The sequence below is a fragment of the Bos indicus x Bos taurus genome, chromosome 13 (assembly GCF_003369695.1).
Source record: "Bos indicus x Bos taurus breed Angus x Brahman F1 hybrid chromosome 13, Bos_hybrid_MaternalHap_v2.0, whole genome shotgun sequence".
Classification (NCBI taxonomy): domain Eukaryota; kingdom Metazoa; phylum Chordata; class Mammalia; order Artiodactyla; family Bovidae; genus Bos; species Bos indicus x Bos taurus.
In genome coordinates this window covers 36,612,067-36,626,538 of record NC_040088.1, presented here as the reverse complement: position 1 = coordinate 36,626,538, position 14,472 = coordinate 36,612,067, and the positions used below count along the sequence as shown (strand labels likewise).

General features: G+C 48.6%; 1 protein-coding gene across 5 annotated transcripts in view; it reads left to right on the top strand.

Moving 5' to 3' along the window:
- DIP2C (disco interacting protein 2 homolog C) overlaps positions 1–14,472 on the top strand; it is a 294,331-nt gene that overhangs the window by 214,248 nt on the left and 65,611 nt on the right. For all 5 annotated transcript variants that reach the window (XM_027559454.1, XM_027559456.1, XM_027559453.1 and 2 more), the window contains 8 exons: positions 1,562–1,672; positions 6,325–6,448; positions 6,707–6,816; positions 6,940–7,042; positions 8,667–8,731; positions 10,761–10,854; positions 10,934–11,053; positions 12,219–12,333. In XM_027559454.1, the coding sequence (XP_027415255.1) occupies positions 1,562–1,672; positions 6,325–6,448; positions 6,707–6,816; positions 6,940–7,042; positions 8,667–8,731; positions 10,761–10,854; positions 10,934–11,053; positions 12,219–12,333 (842 nt within the window). The remainder of the gene's footprint in view (positions 1–1,561; positions 1,673–6,324; positions 6,449–6,706; positions 6,817–6,939; positions 7,043–8,666; positions 8,732–10,760; positions 10,855–10,933; positions 11,054–12,218; positions 12,334–14,472) is intronic.

Below are 14,472 nucleotides of genomic sequence, written 5' to 3'. Positions count from 1 at the left end.
CTTATGGTTTCATTTGGCTCTCATTGTCTGATTTTAGTAAATTATAGGAATGCCATATAGAAAGGAAATCTTCACATAATCCCAAACTTAATTTGTTTCCATCAGCTATCCTGAGTTGCTTGCAGGGTCAGGGTTAAGATGCAGCCTTCTCTGTCCTTAGCTGTCATCTGAATCCTTTATGCCAACCTGCTTACTTAGATGTTGAGGTGATTAAGATGTTTTATCCAGCTGTTCATGACAAAGTCAGTAACTTCTAGTTAGGATGTTTCTAAAGAAAAATGGGTTAAATTTCTTGATAGAGTAATACAAAAAACATACATCTGCTAAATCATGGGTGTATGTGGTTAATTATTAACAAGGAAGGGCAGTGCGGATGCAACAGTAGCACCTGGGAAGAGCTTGTGTTCTCATGAGGCAGAGTCCTGCAGAGCTCGGGGCAGGGGTGGGTGCGGATCCGAAAGTAGGACTGCCTGTTCCATCCTAAAGGTGGCTGCTCAGGCCGGAGTAGGGAGGGCTGCTCCAGAAGGAGCGTTGGGTGATGAAGAGCAAGCAGACGGAGCCTGCACTAGCCCCACTGCAGATGCTGACCTGAGCGCCCGGTGAGCATGAATGTGGCGAAGAGTCTGTCAGACACTTGACAAGTGTACATACGTCACTAAATGCTCTCGTGAGAATGGAAAGCATTATATCAAGACGTTTTTGCATCAAATATGAGTTAATACTATAAAATGTAAATACTAGCAGATAAATAGACACAGGAAGTGAAACACAGTTCATACAAGAATAAATAATTATCAGCCCATCTGGTAAAAGATTGTTCTTAAGGTTCTTTTGAGAAACATTTGAAAAATCATACAATGCATTATTTGGCTACTTGGATAATTTACCTTTTAGAATTCCATGATTATTCTGCTCCTAGCTCTTCACAGGCTGAGCCCAAGAGGCAGTGTGTGGCAGAAGGTGTGGGCCGGTGTTCACAGAAACCTTTGCTGTGAGGGCCGGCCAAACCCAGGGCCTTTTGGGTGGGTGCCATTCAAGGCTGCCCGCCATGTGCCAGGCACAGTGTGAGCCTTAGACATTTTCTCACTTGACCTTTACTACAACACTGACATGTAGGTTCTACTAGCTAGTATTCTCACTTTTCAGGTAAGAAAACCAAGGCTTGGGGTGCTGAAGTCAAACCGGGGTCAGAATAGCATTGCTCGGAGTCCAGCACTTTAGGGAGGACGTGCCCAGCATGCAGTCACCATGGTGAAGACCATGTGGAAGCACAGGGACACACTTTAGAGCCCAGTGACAACAGTGAGAGACAAGTAGTGTGGACATACTGGTTTCGTCTGTGTAAGAGTACATGCCTTTGGGGAAGATAACATGTAAACAGCATGGATAGTTGCATTCTGATGTGGTGACAGAGAGGACCGTGGATAATCTGTTTGCCTTCCACATGAGCTAAAGGAAGAGTATCTGATAACTTATTAAAATGCATTTTTAAATGGGGCATGTTAATTTTTTCTAGTGGAATGGTGTCAGTGTTAATCCTTCTCTCTCTCTCTGGGTCCAGGTGGCACTGGTGTTCCCCAACAACGACCCCGCTGCCTCCATGGTGGCTTTCTACGGCTGCCTGCTGGCCGAAGTCGTGCCTGTGCCCATTGAGGTGCCCCTTACCAGAAAGGTAAAGAACCCTTCTTTCTGTTGAGGCCTCTTGGCCATGCTGGAAGGTTCTGTTGTGGGGTCAGAATGTGCAAACAGTGTCTGTAGAGCGTTCCTCTCAGCAGCATGTGTATCGGAAAGGCCAGGGCTGCCTACCTTGTCTCTGAAACTCTGTACAGTTCTCATCGGCCATCCCAGCCCTGATTCCAGTCAGCGCAGTGGCCCGAGTCAGCTGCTGCTAGTGGTGGTGCCTTCCGTGTGTGAGCAGGGTGATCTGCCGGAAAGCCAGGCGTTCCAGTGTCTTGTTTTTCAGTGTCACTGTGCTAGAAATCTGAGTAAATGGTGGACTTTTTACTTATTTTTCAGGGGTGGCAGTTGTCGCATTTGTTCGGGTGTTAGGATGTTGTCAAGTCCCAGGTTCAGCTATAATTTGTTGAATCTTATTCTAAAAGAAGAATAAGTAACTTATCTTGCTGTCACAGTTGTAGTGTAGTCCAGCGTCAGAATCCTACACAGCAGCGTGTGTCTTTGTCCACGTAAATGACTGCTTCTTGCGCCGTAGACCTGCAGTAACTTTGGAAGGGAGGGTGAGGAGAAGAGGCTCTGCTGGGGTTGGTGCTGATGGTCCTCCAGAGACTCTCTGATATTGTGGACGGAGACGGAGCCCATGGCTATGGGGTGGTTCTGCCACTGCTTGTGTTACGGCTTGTGCCCTGGGGCTCCACCCTGGATTTATCTGGCATCGTTTAGCACATCATCGTGAACAGACTGTGAGGTGACTCTCCCAGCTCCAAAACGTAGGGCTTTCACGTGCTCAGGCTGAGTTTCCAGAGAATCTTCCAGCTGTCTTTGTGGCTACTCTGATATAAAAATGGGGAAATGCCTCAAGGTCTGCTCATGGTGTGTGGGTGCCTTTGAAACTCTGCTCCTGAGTTGGAAGGGAGAACATGGGGTTACTTTAGAAAATGATTGGGGAATGGTTGCTGTTTCCATTTCCTGGGTACAAAATATGCAAGCTTCCTACTTGGCCTCCTGGGTGCACTTGCAAGGAGGGCAGGGCTGCAAGTGGCTCTGGAAGTGGGGTGAGCCCTGCAGCCCTTGACATCAGAGCCCCTTCTAGTGGCCTGAGGAGAACCCCGATATTTGCAAGGGTTTGCCTCTAGCATTCCTGGGGTATAATACACAACCAATAACATGCTTCCTCATCTCCCTGAGCCCTGTGACCTTCACAACTGACAGGGAATGCAGAAGGGCTTGAAGATTCCCTGAGCAGTAGCCATGGTCTCCCCTGTGGTTCTCTGGTGGTGTTGCTGATCTGGGAAGGTGCTCAGGTGTGTGATGCTCCTTTTTAATTGACACCTAATGCAGGGGACTGGGGTCCTTTGGATTCTCTGATGATAATCAGGAGGGATTTGTAGGTTTACAGGTGGAGACACAGATTCTCCATGGGCACTGCAGTAAGTGGACCCCTGAATGTTTATCATTGTGAGTGGCAGTTGTTGTTCACTCATCACATGTAGAAAGTATTTGTCTACTTTATGTCTAGAGCCTCCTGTCTTCCAGACCAAGGCTGGTTTGCAGAGGAAAATCACTTGAACGAAGAGGCACCTGCCTCTGCCACATCCTGGCCAGGGGTTGCTGAGTGAAGGCTGAGGGTCTCACCTGCATCTGTTGGGGTTCCTGAGACTTGCCTGTAGCCATCATAGGTGTTCCTGGCTGTGGCCTGCCACGTGGCTCTGTCTCACTCATCTCCCAGGCGCATCAGACCCTCAGATGGTCACTGTTAACCTCAGGACCGGGAACCCTCTCTCAGAAGAAAAAGCTGGGGTTCCTTCCTGGCCGTCTCTCCCTCAGAACACGCCTGAAAGGACAGAACCAGGAGATGACTCACAGTCTGTCCTGAAGCCAGAAGCTGTGAATTGGGCTCAGTCTGTGCCTTCAGAACAGAGTGTTTGTCCTCAGAAAACTTTTCTTACTTTTAAATGAAGAATGCACTGGCTTGGTTGCCATAAAGCACGAGGTGAGAGGTGCACAGTGGCACTGGTGATGAAGTTTTGAATCTTCTAGCCACGAGTCCAGTGCACACTAACCTTGTCTTAAAGGGCCTAAGGAGAACCAGATTTTCCAAATTTTGAGTGTTGTTGAGCTTCACAGAACAACTTAGTCCCATGTGTATTTCTTTATTCTTATTCTTGGAATGAGGGGTGAAGGCTGGTTTTTCACTCGAGAAGTTCATAGTAGTAGAAAGGCATATCCCCCTGGGACTGTGCCACAGTGGGCAGGTGTGGACGGTGGTTGGCTTCTCCACCCTCTTGAGGGTGCTGAGCTGGTCTGTGAAGGCCAAAGGACAATAGAGTAGACCTGTGGGCTGGTGGGAGCTGTGAAGCCAATTCCCATCTGCCAGCATGGGGAGTGGCAAGGCTATGCCAGAGGTGAAATTGTGCATTCAGTTCCGTAGACCAGAGACCGAGTAAGCCCTGAGGCCACAGGAGTCCAGCCCGGCAGCACTTGGCGCATCAGCATCTGCCTCTGGACTCAGAGGGAGCTCGCTGTCCTGCACCAGTGCAGACTGTCCATACCTTAGAATCTAGCACATGACCCACTTGCTGAGAAGCTAGCAGTTTGGGCAGACAAACATCAAAATTGGAAGAGTACCAGCTAGTAGTTTCAGGGCCACAAATACAGAGTTCATGAAAGAGGGCTTCCATATACTCACCTCACATTTACTAGAGAGAATCCTTCTCATGAGTATGGCTGATGCTCTCTGACTGGGAGACTGAGATGGGACTGGGTAGGGGATGGTCATGTGCCGCGTTTAATGCTGCTTGGGAGGTTACCTGTCACGGACTGTGGGTGTGGAGAGACTGCCTAGCAAGTGACGACACACATCAGCTCTGTTGGAGAAAGGATGACAGTGAGAGAGAGGTTTTCACTCAAAGGTGGTCCACCTTTTCTTCCACAGCACAGGAGAGTTTGTGAGATTTTGTGGCCCTACAGCTGAGCTCTACAGAGGAAGGCCCCAGCCAGCACAGGCCAGAAAGAGCTGTTCCAGGGAAAATCGCACAGGCAGCATGGGAGAGGGGAGCGCTCCAGCCGCAGGACAGTGGTTCTCATGCCTCCTGAGCAGCTTCTGTGGAGCTTTTTCCGCACGGTGGTGGTGTGGGGGTGTGGGTGGGTTCCCAAGGATCAGGCTCAGGGTGCTGACCCGGAGTCCAGGAGAACTGACCTGTGGAGGGCTGAAGATGGAGGCTCTGGGGTCAAGCTGGGCTTAACTTCAGGGGTCCAGGTGTGTGAAGGAGACTCTGGGGACCCTCTGAGAGCAGGCAGCGGGGTCTTATCTCAGCCCAGTGGGCAGGCAGGGCTGGCTCTGAGAAGTGGGCATGCACCTGGACCTCTGAGTCGAGTTTCCAGACCAAGAAGATGCTGAGGAGCAGGTGCAAAGCTGAATTTCATGGTAGCCACGGATCCTGATCCTGGTTTCTCTCAACCTCTCCTCTCTGTTTTAAGGTCTTTAGGAGGAGATGTTAGAAATACAGGACCTAGGGGACAGCGGGCCTCCACTGTGAGCCCTGACAGGTCTGACAGTTGCCCTGGGAGCTCCCCTGAGCCACTATGAGTGCCCTGTTTGTAGGTGGTCCCTGAAAGTTCACTGTCACAGAGAAGTGCCTGTCTGTCCCTGAACCTGGCTGCACAGCCATCTCCCTGCCCCTGGCCTGGTCCAACTTTTGATGATGTGATGCCCACATTCACAGTGAAGTGACAGATTATATAATTCTCTTTGAAAAAGCTCTACTTGAAGGAAAAGTCTCACAAGGGTCCTGGGATGGGAAGGTCCCCATGCGCCAAGCATCAGGCTGCCTCCCCTTCTTGGGGCTTCAAGGCCATGTGGAGGCTGGTCATGCAGGGTTCCTTGTGGAGAAGAGCTTGTCAGTCTGCAGTGAGATGTGGGAGCTAGGCACTGGGAAGATGTGGTTCTGAGATGTTGATGCTGCTGATTCTACTGCAGTGGGAAAGAAGGAGCTGATGGCCTCACCACAGTCCTGATGTTTCCCTTCCAGGAACACTGGCTGCTCTACAGCTTTGTTTTCTGAATCATAGCTGGAGGGAGTGGTGGGAGTAAGGAAAGTGAATTAACTGACTTGTGGGCAGCTGGGTGCTTGGGATGGCGCCACCCAGGCCTGCCTCTCCCACAGTGTCTGCTCCCAAATGCTGCTGCTCAGTCCATGCGGTGGTGCCCTCACTCCATGCGGCATGTTTGTTTCCGTGGTGGGCATGGGTGTGATCATAGACTTCTTGGGGTCAGTGTCCTGACCAGAGGCATGTTCTTGGATCTTCTCTGTGGCCCATGGTCATGGTGTTGTTCAACCAGAGGGGAATGAAACGAGACCCCATGAGCGCACCAGCACACACCGAGCTCCCTCTCTTCGTCCCTCACAGCAGGCCAAGGGGATGGTGCAGATGACACCACTGAGGCCAAGCTCTTGCCTGTCCAAGGTTAGGCAGCGGGCAGAGAGCATAAGGTTTGGCCCCCACCATGCAGACGTCAGCCGAGCCCTGACTCTCTGATTGAGCCTCTGCTGAGGGGTTGGTGCCATCCCAGGGTAAGACCATGCTTTGTCGGGAGAGCGGCCATCACCTCTACTCGTGACCTTATCTCCTTGCTGCTGTCTCCAGGATGCAGGAAGCCAGCAGATCGGGTTCTTGCTTGGAAGCTGTGGGGTGACTGTAGCCTTGACGAGTGATGCTTGCCACAAGGGGCTGCCAAAGAGCCCGACGGGGGAGATCCCGCAGTTCAAAGGTGAGCCCGGGCTGGGTGGGGAGGGTGTGTCCCATGGCCTGTGCTAACACGCTGTCCACACAGGAGGTCTCCTAGCCTGCATGTGGCAGACTTCGGCTCCTGGAGGCTCACAGCACCTTGACCATGCCCTTAGACTTGGAAACACAGAGACTTGATCTGGCCTGTGCTGCTGTGGATCTTGCCATTAGCAGGAAGGTGGTGTCACACCTGTCTTCTGAGTGATGCTTGCCTGAAAGGAACTTGTTCTTTATTTCCAAGGTTGGCCAAAACTATTATGGTTTGTCACAGAGTCAAAACATCTCTCTAAACCTCCTCGAGATTGGTTCCCGCACATTAAGGATGCAAATAATGACACTGCGTATATTGAGGTGAGTCGCTGGGTCTGGACAAGGTGGGGAGCTGAGTGACGCGTGCTGCAACCCTTACACAGCTCAGGGTCAGCGGCGGCTGTGGGCCTGGAGCTCTACCCTCCTGGCCCCTTCTCTTTGCAGTACAAGACGTGCAAGGATGGAAGCGTGCTCGGGGTGACCGTGACGAGGATCGCGCTTCTGACCCACTGCCAGGCCCTCACACAGGCGTGTGGCTACACAGAAGGTATGGGCAGACCCCTGCTGGGGGATCCTGACCCCAGATCCATCCCTGAGAAGTGCGTATTGTGCCCACCAGTCACGAGGAGAGTCGGATTCAGTTTCTCTCCGGCTGCCTTGAACAAGGTCCATTTGTCGGACGGTTTAGTTGGCGTCTTACTAGTCTGCAACCAAAACAGACACCATAGGCTGGGGCTTGAACTGCAGGTGTTGCCGCCTCACAGTCTGGAGGGTGGAGCCCAGTGCCCAGGGCTGCAGGCCCTGGTTCCTGGCCCGTGATGGCGCCTCTGGCTGTGTCCTCACAGGGCCTCCTCTGTGTGCCAAGCGAGCTCTGGAGTCTCTTCCTCTCCTTGTTAGGACACCATTCTGTTGGTCAGGCCCCACCCTATAGGCTCCTGTTTGTCTCCTCAGAGTCCCATCTCTAGACATAGTCACACCTGGGTTAGGGCTCCAGGGTAAGAATTGGGGAGAAAACAGTTCAGGCTGTAACACATAGCTGACACGGTTGGAGTGTGTTCACCCTTGGATGCACACCGGAACCTCTTTGGGGGCCTTACAGACATGCCCCGTGCTACAGCGCTCCCTTCCCTGTACTGCCTCGGTTCTGGGGCTGCACTTCACAGTCGAGCATTGGTTTCCATGATGTGCTGTCCTTGCGCTGCTTGGGGTGGTCCTGGGAGCACAGGGATAGAGTGACTGAGGTAATAACCATGCTGACAGTGCTGACGGTTCCTGGGAGGAAGGGTCAGATCACATACCCAAAGCTCCCTCCACTGGAAAGGCTGCCATCAGGCGTCCCCTGGCCATGTTGCAGGCTGCCGCCATGCTGGAGCCTCTTCCTGGAGTCTGGTAGGGGTCATGGAGGAGACTCTTGCTCTTCTTGCTGTTCTCATTCTCTCTCTCACCATCCTTCTGGCAGTCTCCCTTCTTAAGAGCAGTGCACTCTCTCAGGAGATGTTCCACTGATGTCCGGTTCCTGGACAAGTGTCCAGATGTTTCACATGTAAAGACACATCACTTCTGATGATCACCCTGTTTGTCAGTTTGAATTCCAATTTTTTTTTCACCACCTCATGACCTGTATTCCTTACCCTAATTTCCCAAAGGTCCAGAGCCGTCACTCTTGTGGCCACTGGGGAGGATAGATAATGTAAATTTGCTCCCTAATTCTCTGCATTAAAAAATATTGCATAAAATAGAATACAGGCTGTGTATTTTGAATGTCCCTTTTTGAAATGGGGGCAAGGCACCTGATATGAGACTTTGGCGTGCATTCTAGTGGTGCGTTTGCTGGAAGTCACCTCCTCCTGCAAGTACACATCATTTCCTTCTCTTGAGAGAACATATGAGGGACATGAAAAGAATATTTTAAGAAAGAAAAAGGAAGGGAGGGGGAAAACACATTATAAAAGGAGAAGGAGTGGGGTGTTTTAAGTGATGGTTGAAGAGCTGCTGTTCCAGGCAGGCCACTGTCTCTGAGCCTCTGACTGGAGGCTGCAACATTTCTTCAGAGACAGTGGAGTGATACGTTTCTAAGACCCATTCCTTGCCACCGATGTGATACTGAATTTCCTTTGTCCTTTGGTCCGTGACTGTCTTTTGTTAAAATCTTTGACTCTCTATTTGTACAGCTGAAACGATTGTGAATGTGTTGGATTTCAAGAAAGACGTTGGGCTCTGGCATGGAATCCTTACGGTGAGTGTGACCGCCTGGCTCTGCTGTCCTGTTTACCTTTGCATGTGCTACGTGTCAGGGTTAGAATCATGATCTGACCTCTTCCTCCCACATGATAAAGAGAAGCTGCCACTGCTGGAGGTCTTCGGTTGTCAGCTAACATAACTTTCAAAAGCTCAGCAAACCAGAAGGTTGGTAGCTGCTGGCGTGTGTTGGGGGCCATGTTCTGGGGCTGCAGTGTGACCATGGCCTTTCTCAGGCTCAGGAAAGTTCAGGATCTCCCTTCCCATGGGCGGCAGCTCAGATTGGCAAGCTCAGAAACCTTGACGTCTTGCGTTTGGGTCACTTTGCCCACACATCTGATTTGGCTGCAACATTCTTGTTTTTCTGTGAATTGTTGTTTAATGAACATTTCAGGACTTATGCTGCAGGGGAAACATACTTACAGATTTCCCCTTGGTCAGAACTTCAGCATGAATTGTAGAGGCCTCGTTTTGTTAGTGCTGTGAGAAGTGATGGCCTTGTTCAGGATGTATTTAGCATCACTGCTTAGAGGCTCCCTGTGTCTGTTGTACATGTGATGATTTCCGCTCACCCATTTTTCTTTTTAAGTTTCTTATGCTGAAACTTTACATCTTTTTTGAAGCAAAAAATTCTAGTAGTTTTACACAAGTGATTGGAACATAACTATAAGAAGTGGGATTTGTTATTTCCTGATAAACCAGAAGTTACTAGAACAAGAGCTTGCAAAAATCCTGCAGACAAAGGTTTGGGGCTCCACCTGAGCAACTTCTTCCCATATGCGCCTGGACACTCATCATTAAGACATACAAGCACAACCCCACATGCACATCCCCCTTGTCTGCTGGTGTTGCAGGAAGAGCACAGCCCAGAGGACCCAAGTTGGACTTTGGTCCTTCTCCTGTGGCGTGTGACATGGCACATCGCTTGCTCCCATGCCCAAGAATCGTTTGTTGCCCAAGTCACTCTGAGCCTCAGTTTTCCCATCTGTCCAGTGGGAATGATGACCTTTCATGAGAACCATATGGCCTCATGTGTAATGAGTACCTGGCCCATCTACTTACTTGACGACTGTTGCTTTTGAAGTTCTTTTGTGACAGTCTTGCTTTCAAGAGTTCTGTGGTAGATCTCGTGAATGTTGTCACCAGCTGGTTGCTGTGCTCTGGGTTGCTGCCCCAGGAACTGGCAGTTACGAGTCTCTTTCTGGTTGCCACCTTCTGGAACAGGGCTTGTCCCTGACTAGACAGCTCCCACTCTTGCAAAGCATCATCTTTATGATGAAAAATGCTTCACACCTGCATGGAGTGGGCAACAAGCCCAAGGTGTGGGGTGAGCGCTGACGATGAGCAGGCTCACAAGTGCAGGGAGGGGCACGTGGTCCTCTTCCGTCAGAGCTGCTCCAGAGCTTCTGCGCCCTCTTGTACCACTTCACCAACAAAGAGGGCAGAGCTGATGGGGTAGGTTTGTCCAGTGTGTCCCCACATCGTGGTTCCTTCTTGCCAGCTCAGGGGGTGCAGCCACAGAGGATGAGGATGAGCCACGTATGAGTCCGGGCTGCACGTGTGAGTGCCGACCCATTTACCTAGAGAGCTAGTTTTTGTCGTCCATTGAAAGAAATAAGTGCTTTTTCCAGGCCCTGGTCTACATGAGCCAGGCCAGACAGAAGAGTGGGGGTTCAGACAACTCTCCCCTGCTGCTTGGAGTTCAGCGTAACATTTAACAAAGGAAATTAAGTTTGCAAATCAAAATGAATAGAGTACACTAGAGAGTTAAGCTTCAATACTGAAAGCCCAATAAAAAGTGATTGTTCCACTTAAGTTTTTCTAAGAAAAGGATTTGAATTTAGACTTTTGAGTTGTATCAGTAGAAGCTGGGGGCGCCAGGACACCCTCTGAGGAGTCACCTCCATGCCCACAGCCTCTTGGAGGGTCATGCCCATGTGGACCTTCCCTCACCACCCCCTGTTTACCCCCTTCATGGGATCCCCACACCACCCCACTGCCCGCTCACCCCTGTATCCTGCTTCCAGAGCGTCATGAACATGATGCATGTGATTAGCATCCCCTACGCGCTGATGAAGGTGAACCCGCTGTCCTGGATTCAGAAGGTCTGCCAGTACAAAGGTGCGTTGGGGGGCTGCTGTTGAGTGTCAACACATCCCACGATACAGGCGGTCACTCACTGCACCTGCTTCTCCTTTAGCAAAAGTGGCCTGTGTCAAATCCCGGGACATGCACTGGGCCTTGGTGGCGCACAGGGATCAGAGAGACATCAACCTCTCCTCTCTCCGGATGCTGATAGTGGCCGACGGTGCAAACCCCTGTAAGTGAAGGACCAGGCGGGCAGGAGGAACCTCATTCCCTGGGCTTTGGTTTTCCCTTTCCTAGTGTTCATCTTAGTGAAGGAGAGTCTTACCAGGGCCTCAAGGCACCAGGGCCTGAAGGTCCATCCACAGCCCTGGGGTGGAGTCCTGGCTCTTCTCCTTCCTGATTCTGAGGAAAGGTGACGTGTTAAATTCTTCTCTTTCTTTTAGCTGCAAGACGGTACCCAGTCATCAGATATGCAGCAGTCCCTATGTATAGTTCTCAAGTGCTCAAGAAATACTAATTATGATTATTTTATGGTCCATAGCAGGTTTATTGATCAGGAAATTTAATTTGTCATTTTTAATGGAATTTCATTATCAAATTCTGTACTGGAAACTACCTGGATAAAATAAATGAGCAATTGCACAGAATACTATTAATATACCTTGAGAACTATTTCAGTCAGTTGAAACAGAAACTCTGTTAGCTTGTTTTTCATGAGAAGAGCATATAACTAGAAGCAAAGTGAATGAATGAAAATGAGTGAATGAATGTTTCTGATCACATTGGTAAACTTTGCGGCATCTGTGTTTCTAAATTAAAGCTTCATACACTTAAAGAACATCTGATCTGCAAACAGATAATTTTGTATATTAGTTTTATAAGTGATTCTTCTGTTTATAGTAGAACTCCACAAATTGTGAGCTGTTTAATACACAAATGGTTTTACCCATAACTCTGCAGAGTAATAAGTCTTAAAAGAAGCAAGGTAAACTTGTATTGGGGACTAGTTTAGCTGATAGGTTCCTAATAACTGTATATCTTGATCTCATCACTCATATTAATATAGAGGAATGTTTTCTTCATTTAGTTGGGTTTAGAGTTCTCTCTTGGAACATGCATGTGAAAAATGGTAGAACAAGTCTCAGAAAAGTTATTAAAATTAAGTTCTTCAGTTAGAAAAAATGTATGGTTAAATATAGAAGTTGCATTTTTTAAATTCTTGAGTTCTGTGTTTGAGAATAATATTAGCTTTCATTGTAACAGAAATGGTAGGTTATGTTAAATGAAGTATTTGTCCATGCTACCTAATTCCACATGTGCCTAAATTGTAACCTCAAAGGCATTTTATATTACGGGATATTTTTAATTGTCCACTGTCATCCCTTCTTTCTGTTTAGGGTCTATTTCTTCCTGTGATGCATTTCTCAACGTCTTCCAAAGTAAAGGTCTACGCCAGGAGGTCATCTGCCCCTGCGCCAGCTCACCAGAGGCTCTCACTGTGGCCATCCGGAGGTACAAATCCATTAACTCCGTGGGCAGTCTGGGGAGGGGTCTCATTCAGCAGCTAACAGAGGCCCAGAAGTCTTCGCAGTTTATCTTAGTGTGAGAATAAAAATAGGACCCAACTTTCAAGATGAGTTTTCATTCTTGTATATGCTAGAATGGATTTTCTTAAATAGTCTAAATTCATTAGTTAGAAACTTACTTATCACTCTGGAGATTGACTGTGATTCCCAGGTCAGTGGAAGTCTGTCTGTAGGTATGCTGAGCAGTGAACCTCGTCCTGGCAGGTTATGCATATTTTCATTTGCTTGTATTAGGCTCAGGTTTAACTTGAAGCTCCAGTACTTTGGTCACCTGATGCGAAGAGCTGACTCATTGGAAAAGACCCTGATGCAGGGAGAGATGGAAGGCAAAAGGAGAAGGGGACAGCGGAAGATGAGATGGTCAGATAACATCACTGACTCATTGGACATGAATTTGAGCAAACTCTGGGAGATAGTGGAGGACGGGGAGCCTGACATGCTGCAGTCCATGGGGTTGCAAAGAGTCTGACATGACTTAGTGTCTAATCAACATCAACAGAACAGAGTAAACAGATGAAACGAAAATTTTGTGGCCACCCCTTTTCCCTTTTACACATGGTTTTTATGTTGTCTTCATTTTCGGCAGTTCTACACACACTACACAGTAAACACGCTGGTTTTCTGAGCTTTTGAACTATTCAACAGCACTTCAGAGGAATCTGGGGCCTGGGGTCTCCTGCTGTGTGGAGCTGGGCTGCCGGGGCTCTTGCTAAGGTCAGCAAATGCAATGCTCTTGGTCCTAAGTTACTCCGGCATCGCCGCCCATCTCAGAGCCGTTGGTGCCTAGCAGAGACAGGCTGTGGTTACGGCTCATAAGAGCTGACTTTGTCCAGGGTGAGAAGGGCTACAAGGGCTTGTCTGGATTTGTCAGTAGTTCCCAGAAACACCTATGGAGAAAATAAGCTTATGGTCACCAAAGGAGAAGAGGTGGGGGTAGAATAAATCAGGAGTTTGGATTAATAGATACACACTGCTGTTCACTGAACACCAGAGACATGCTTTAGAGTAGCGATCCCCGACCTTTTTGACACCCGGGACCAGTTTCCTAGAAGACAATTTTCCATGGATGGGGAAGGAGGGGGAGAGGGACAGGTGGTGGTTTGGGTATGATTCAAGTGCATTACTGTTTATTGTGCACTGTATTTCTATTATTACTACATCAGCTCCACTTTAGATTATCAAGCATTAGATCCTGGAGGTTGGGGACCCCTGCTGTGCTTAGCATGTTGTTGTTCAGTTGTTCGGTTATGTCCAGCTCTTCCATGCCAGGCTTCCCTGTCCCTCACTATCTCTCAGGGTTTGCTCTAACTCATGTCCTTTGAGTCAGTGATGCTGTCTAACCATCTCATCCTCTACCACCCCCTTCTGCCTTCAACCTTTCCCAGCATCAGGGTCTTTTCCAGTGAGTCAGTTCTTCTCATAAGGTAGCCAAGGTATTGGAGCTTCAGCTTCAGCATCAGTCCTTCCAGTGAATATTCAGGGTTGATTTCTTTTAGTATTGACTGGTTTAATCTCCTTGCAGTCCAAGGGACTCTCAAGAGTCTTCTCTAGCACCACAATTCAAAAGCATCAATTCTTTGGCACTCAGCCTTCTTTGTGGTCCAACTATCACGTCTGTATGTGACTATTAAGAAAACCATCGCTTTAACTATACAGACCTTCCTTTGTTGGCAAAGAGATGTCTGTGCTTTTTAATATGCTATCTAGTTTTATCATAGCTTTCCTTCCATGGAGCAAGCATCTTTTAATTTCATGGCGGCAGTCACTGTCCACAGTGATTTTGGAGTCCAGGAAAATAAAATCTGCCACTGTTTCCATTTTTCCCCATCTATTTGCCATAAAGTGATGGGACCAGATACCATGATCATATTAGTTTTTTGAATGTTGAGTTTTAAGCTCTGAGTGGTTGTATACATGGAAGATTTCTAGGCAGAAGGTGGGCAAGGCAAGGAGTTTTTAGTGAAAGAAAAGAAAAAATGGTTTCTGTATGGTATGTTTTATTCCTTCCTCCTTATTCTGTTTCAGGCTTTTGGTTTATGGTTTCCGTGAAATTCATACCTTTTTT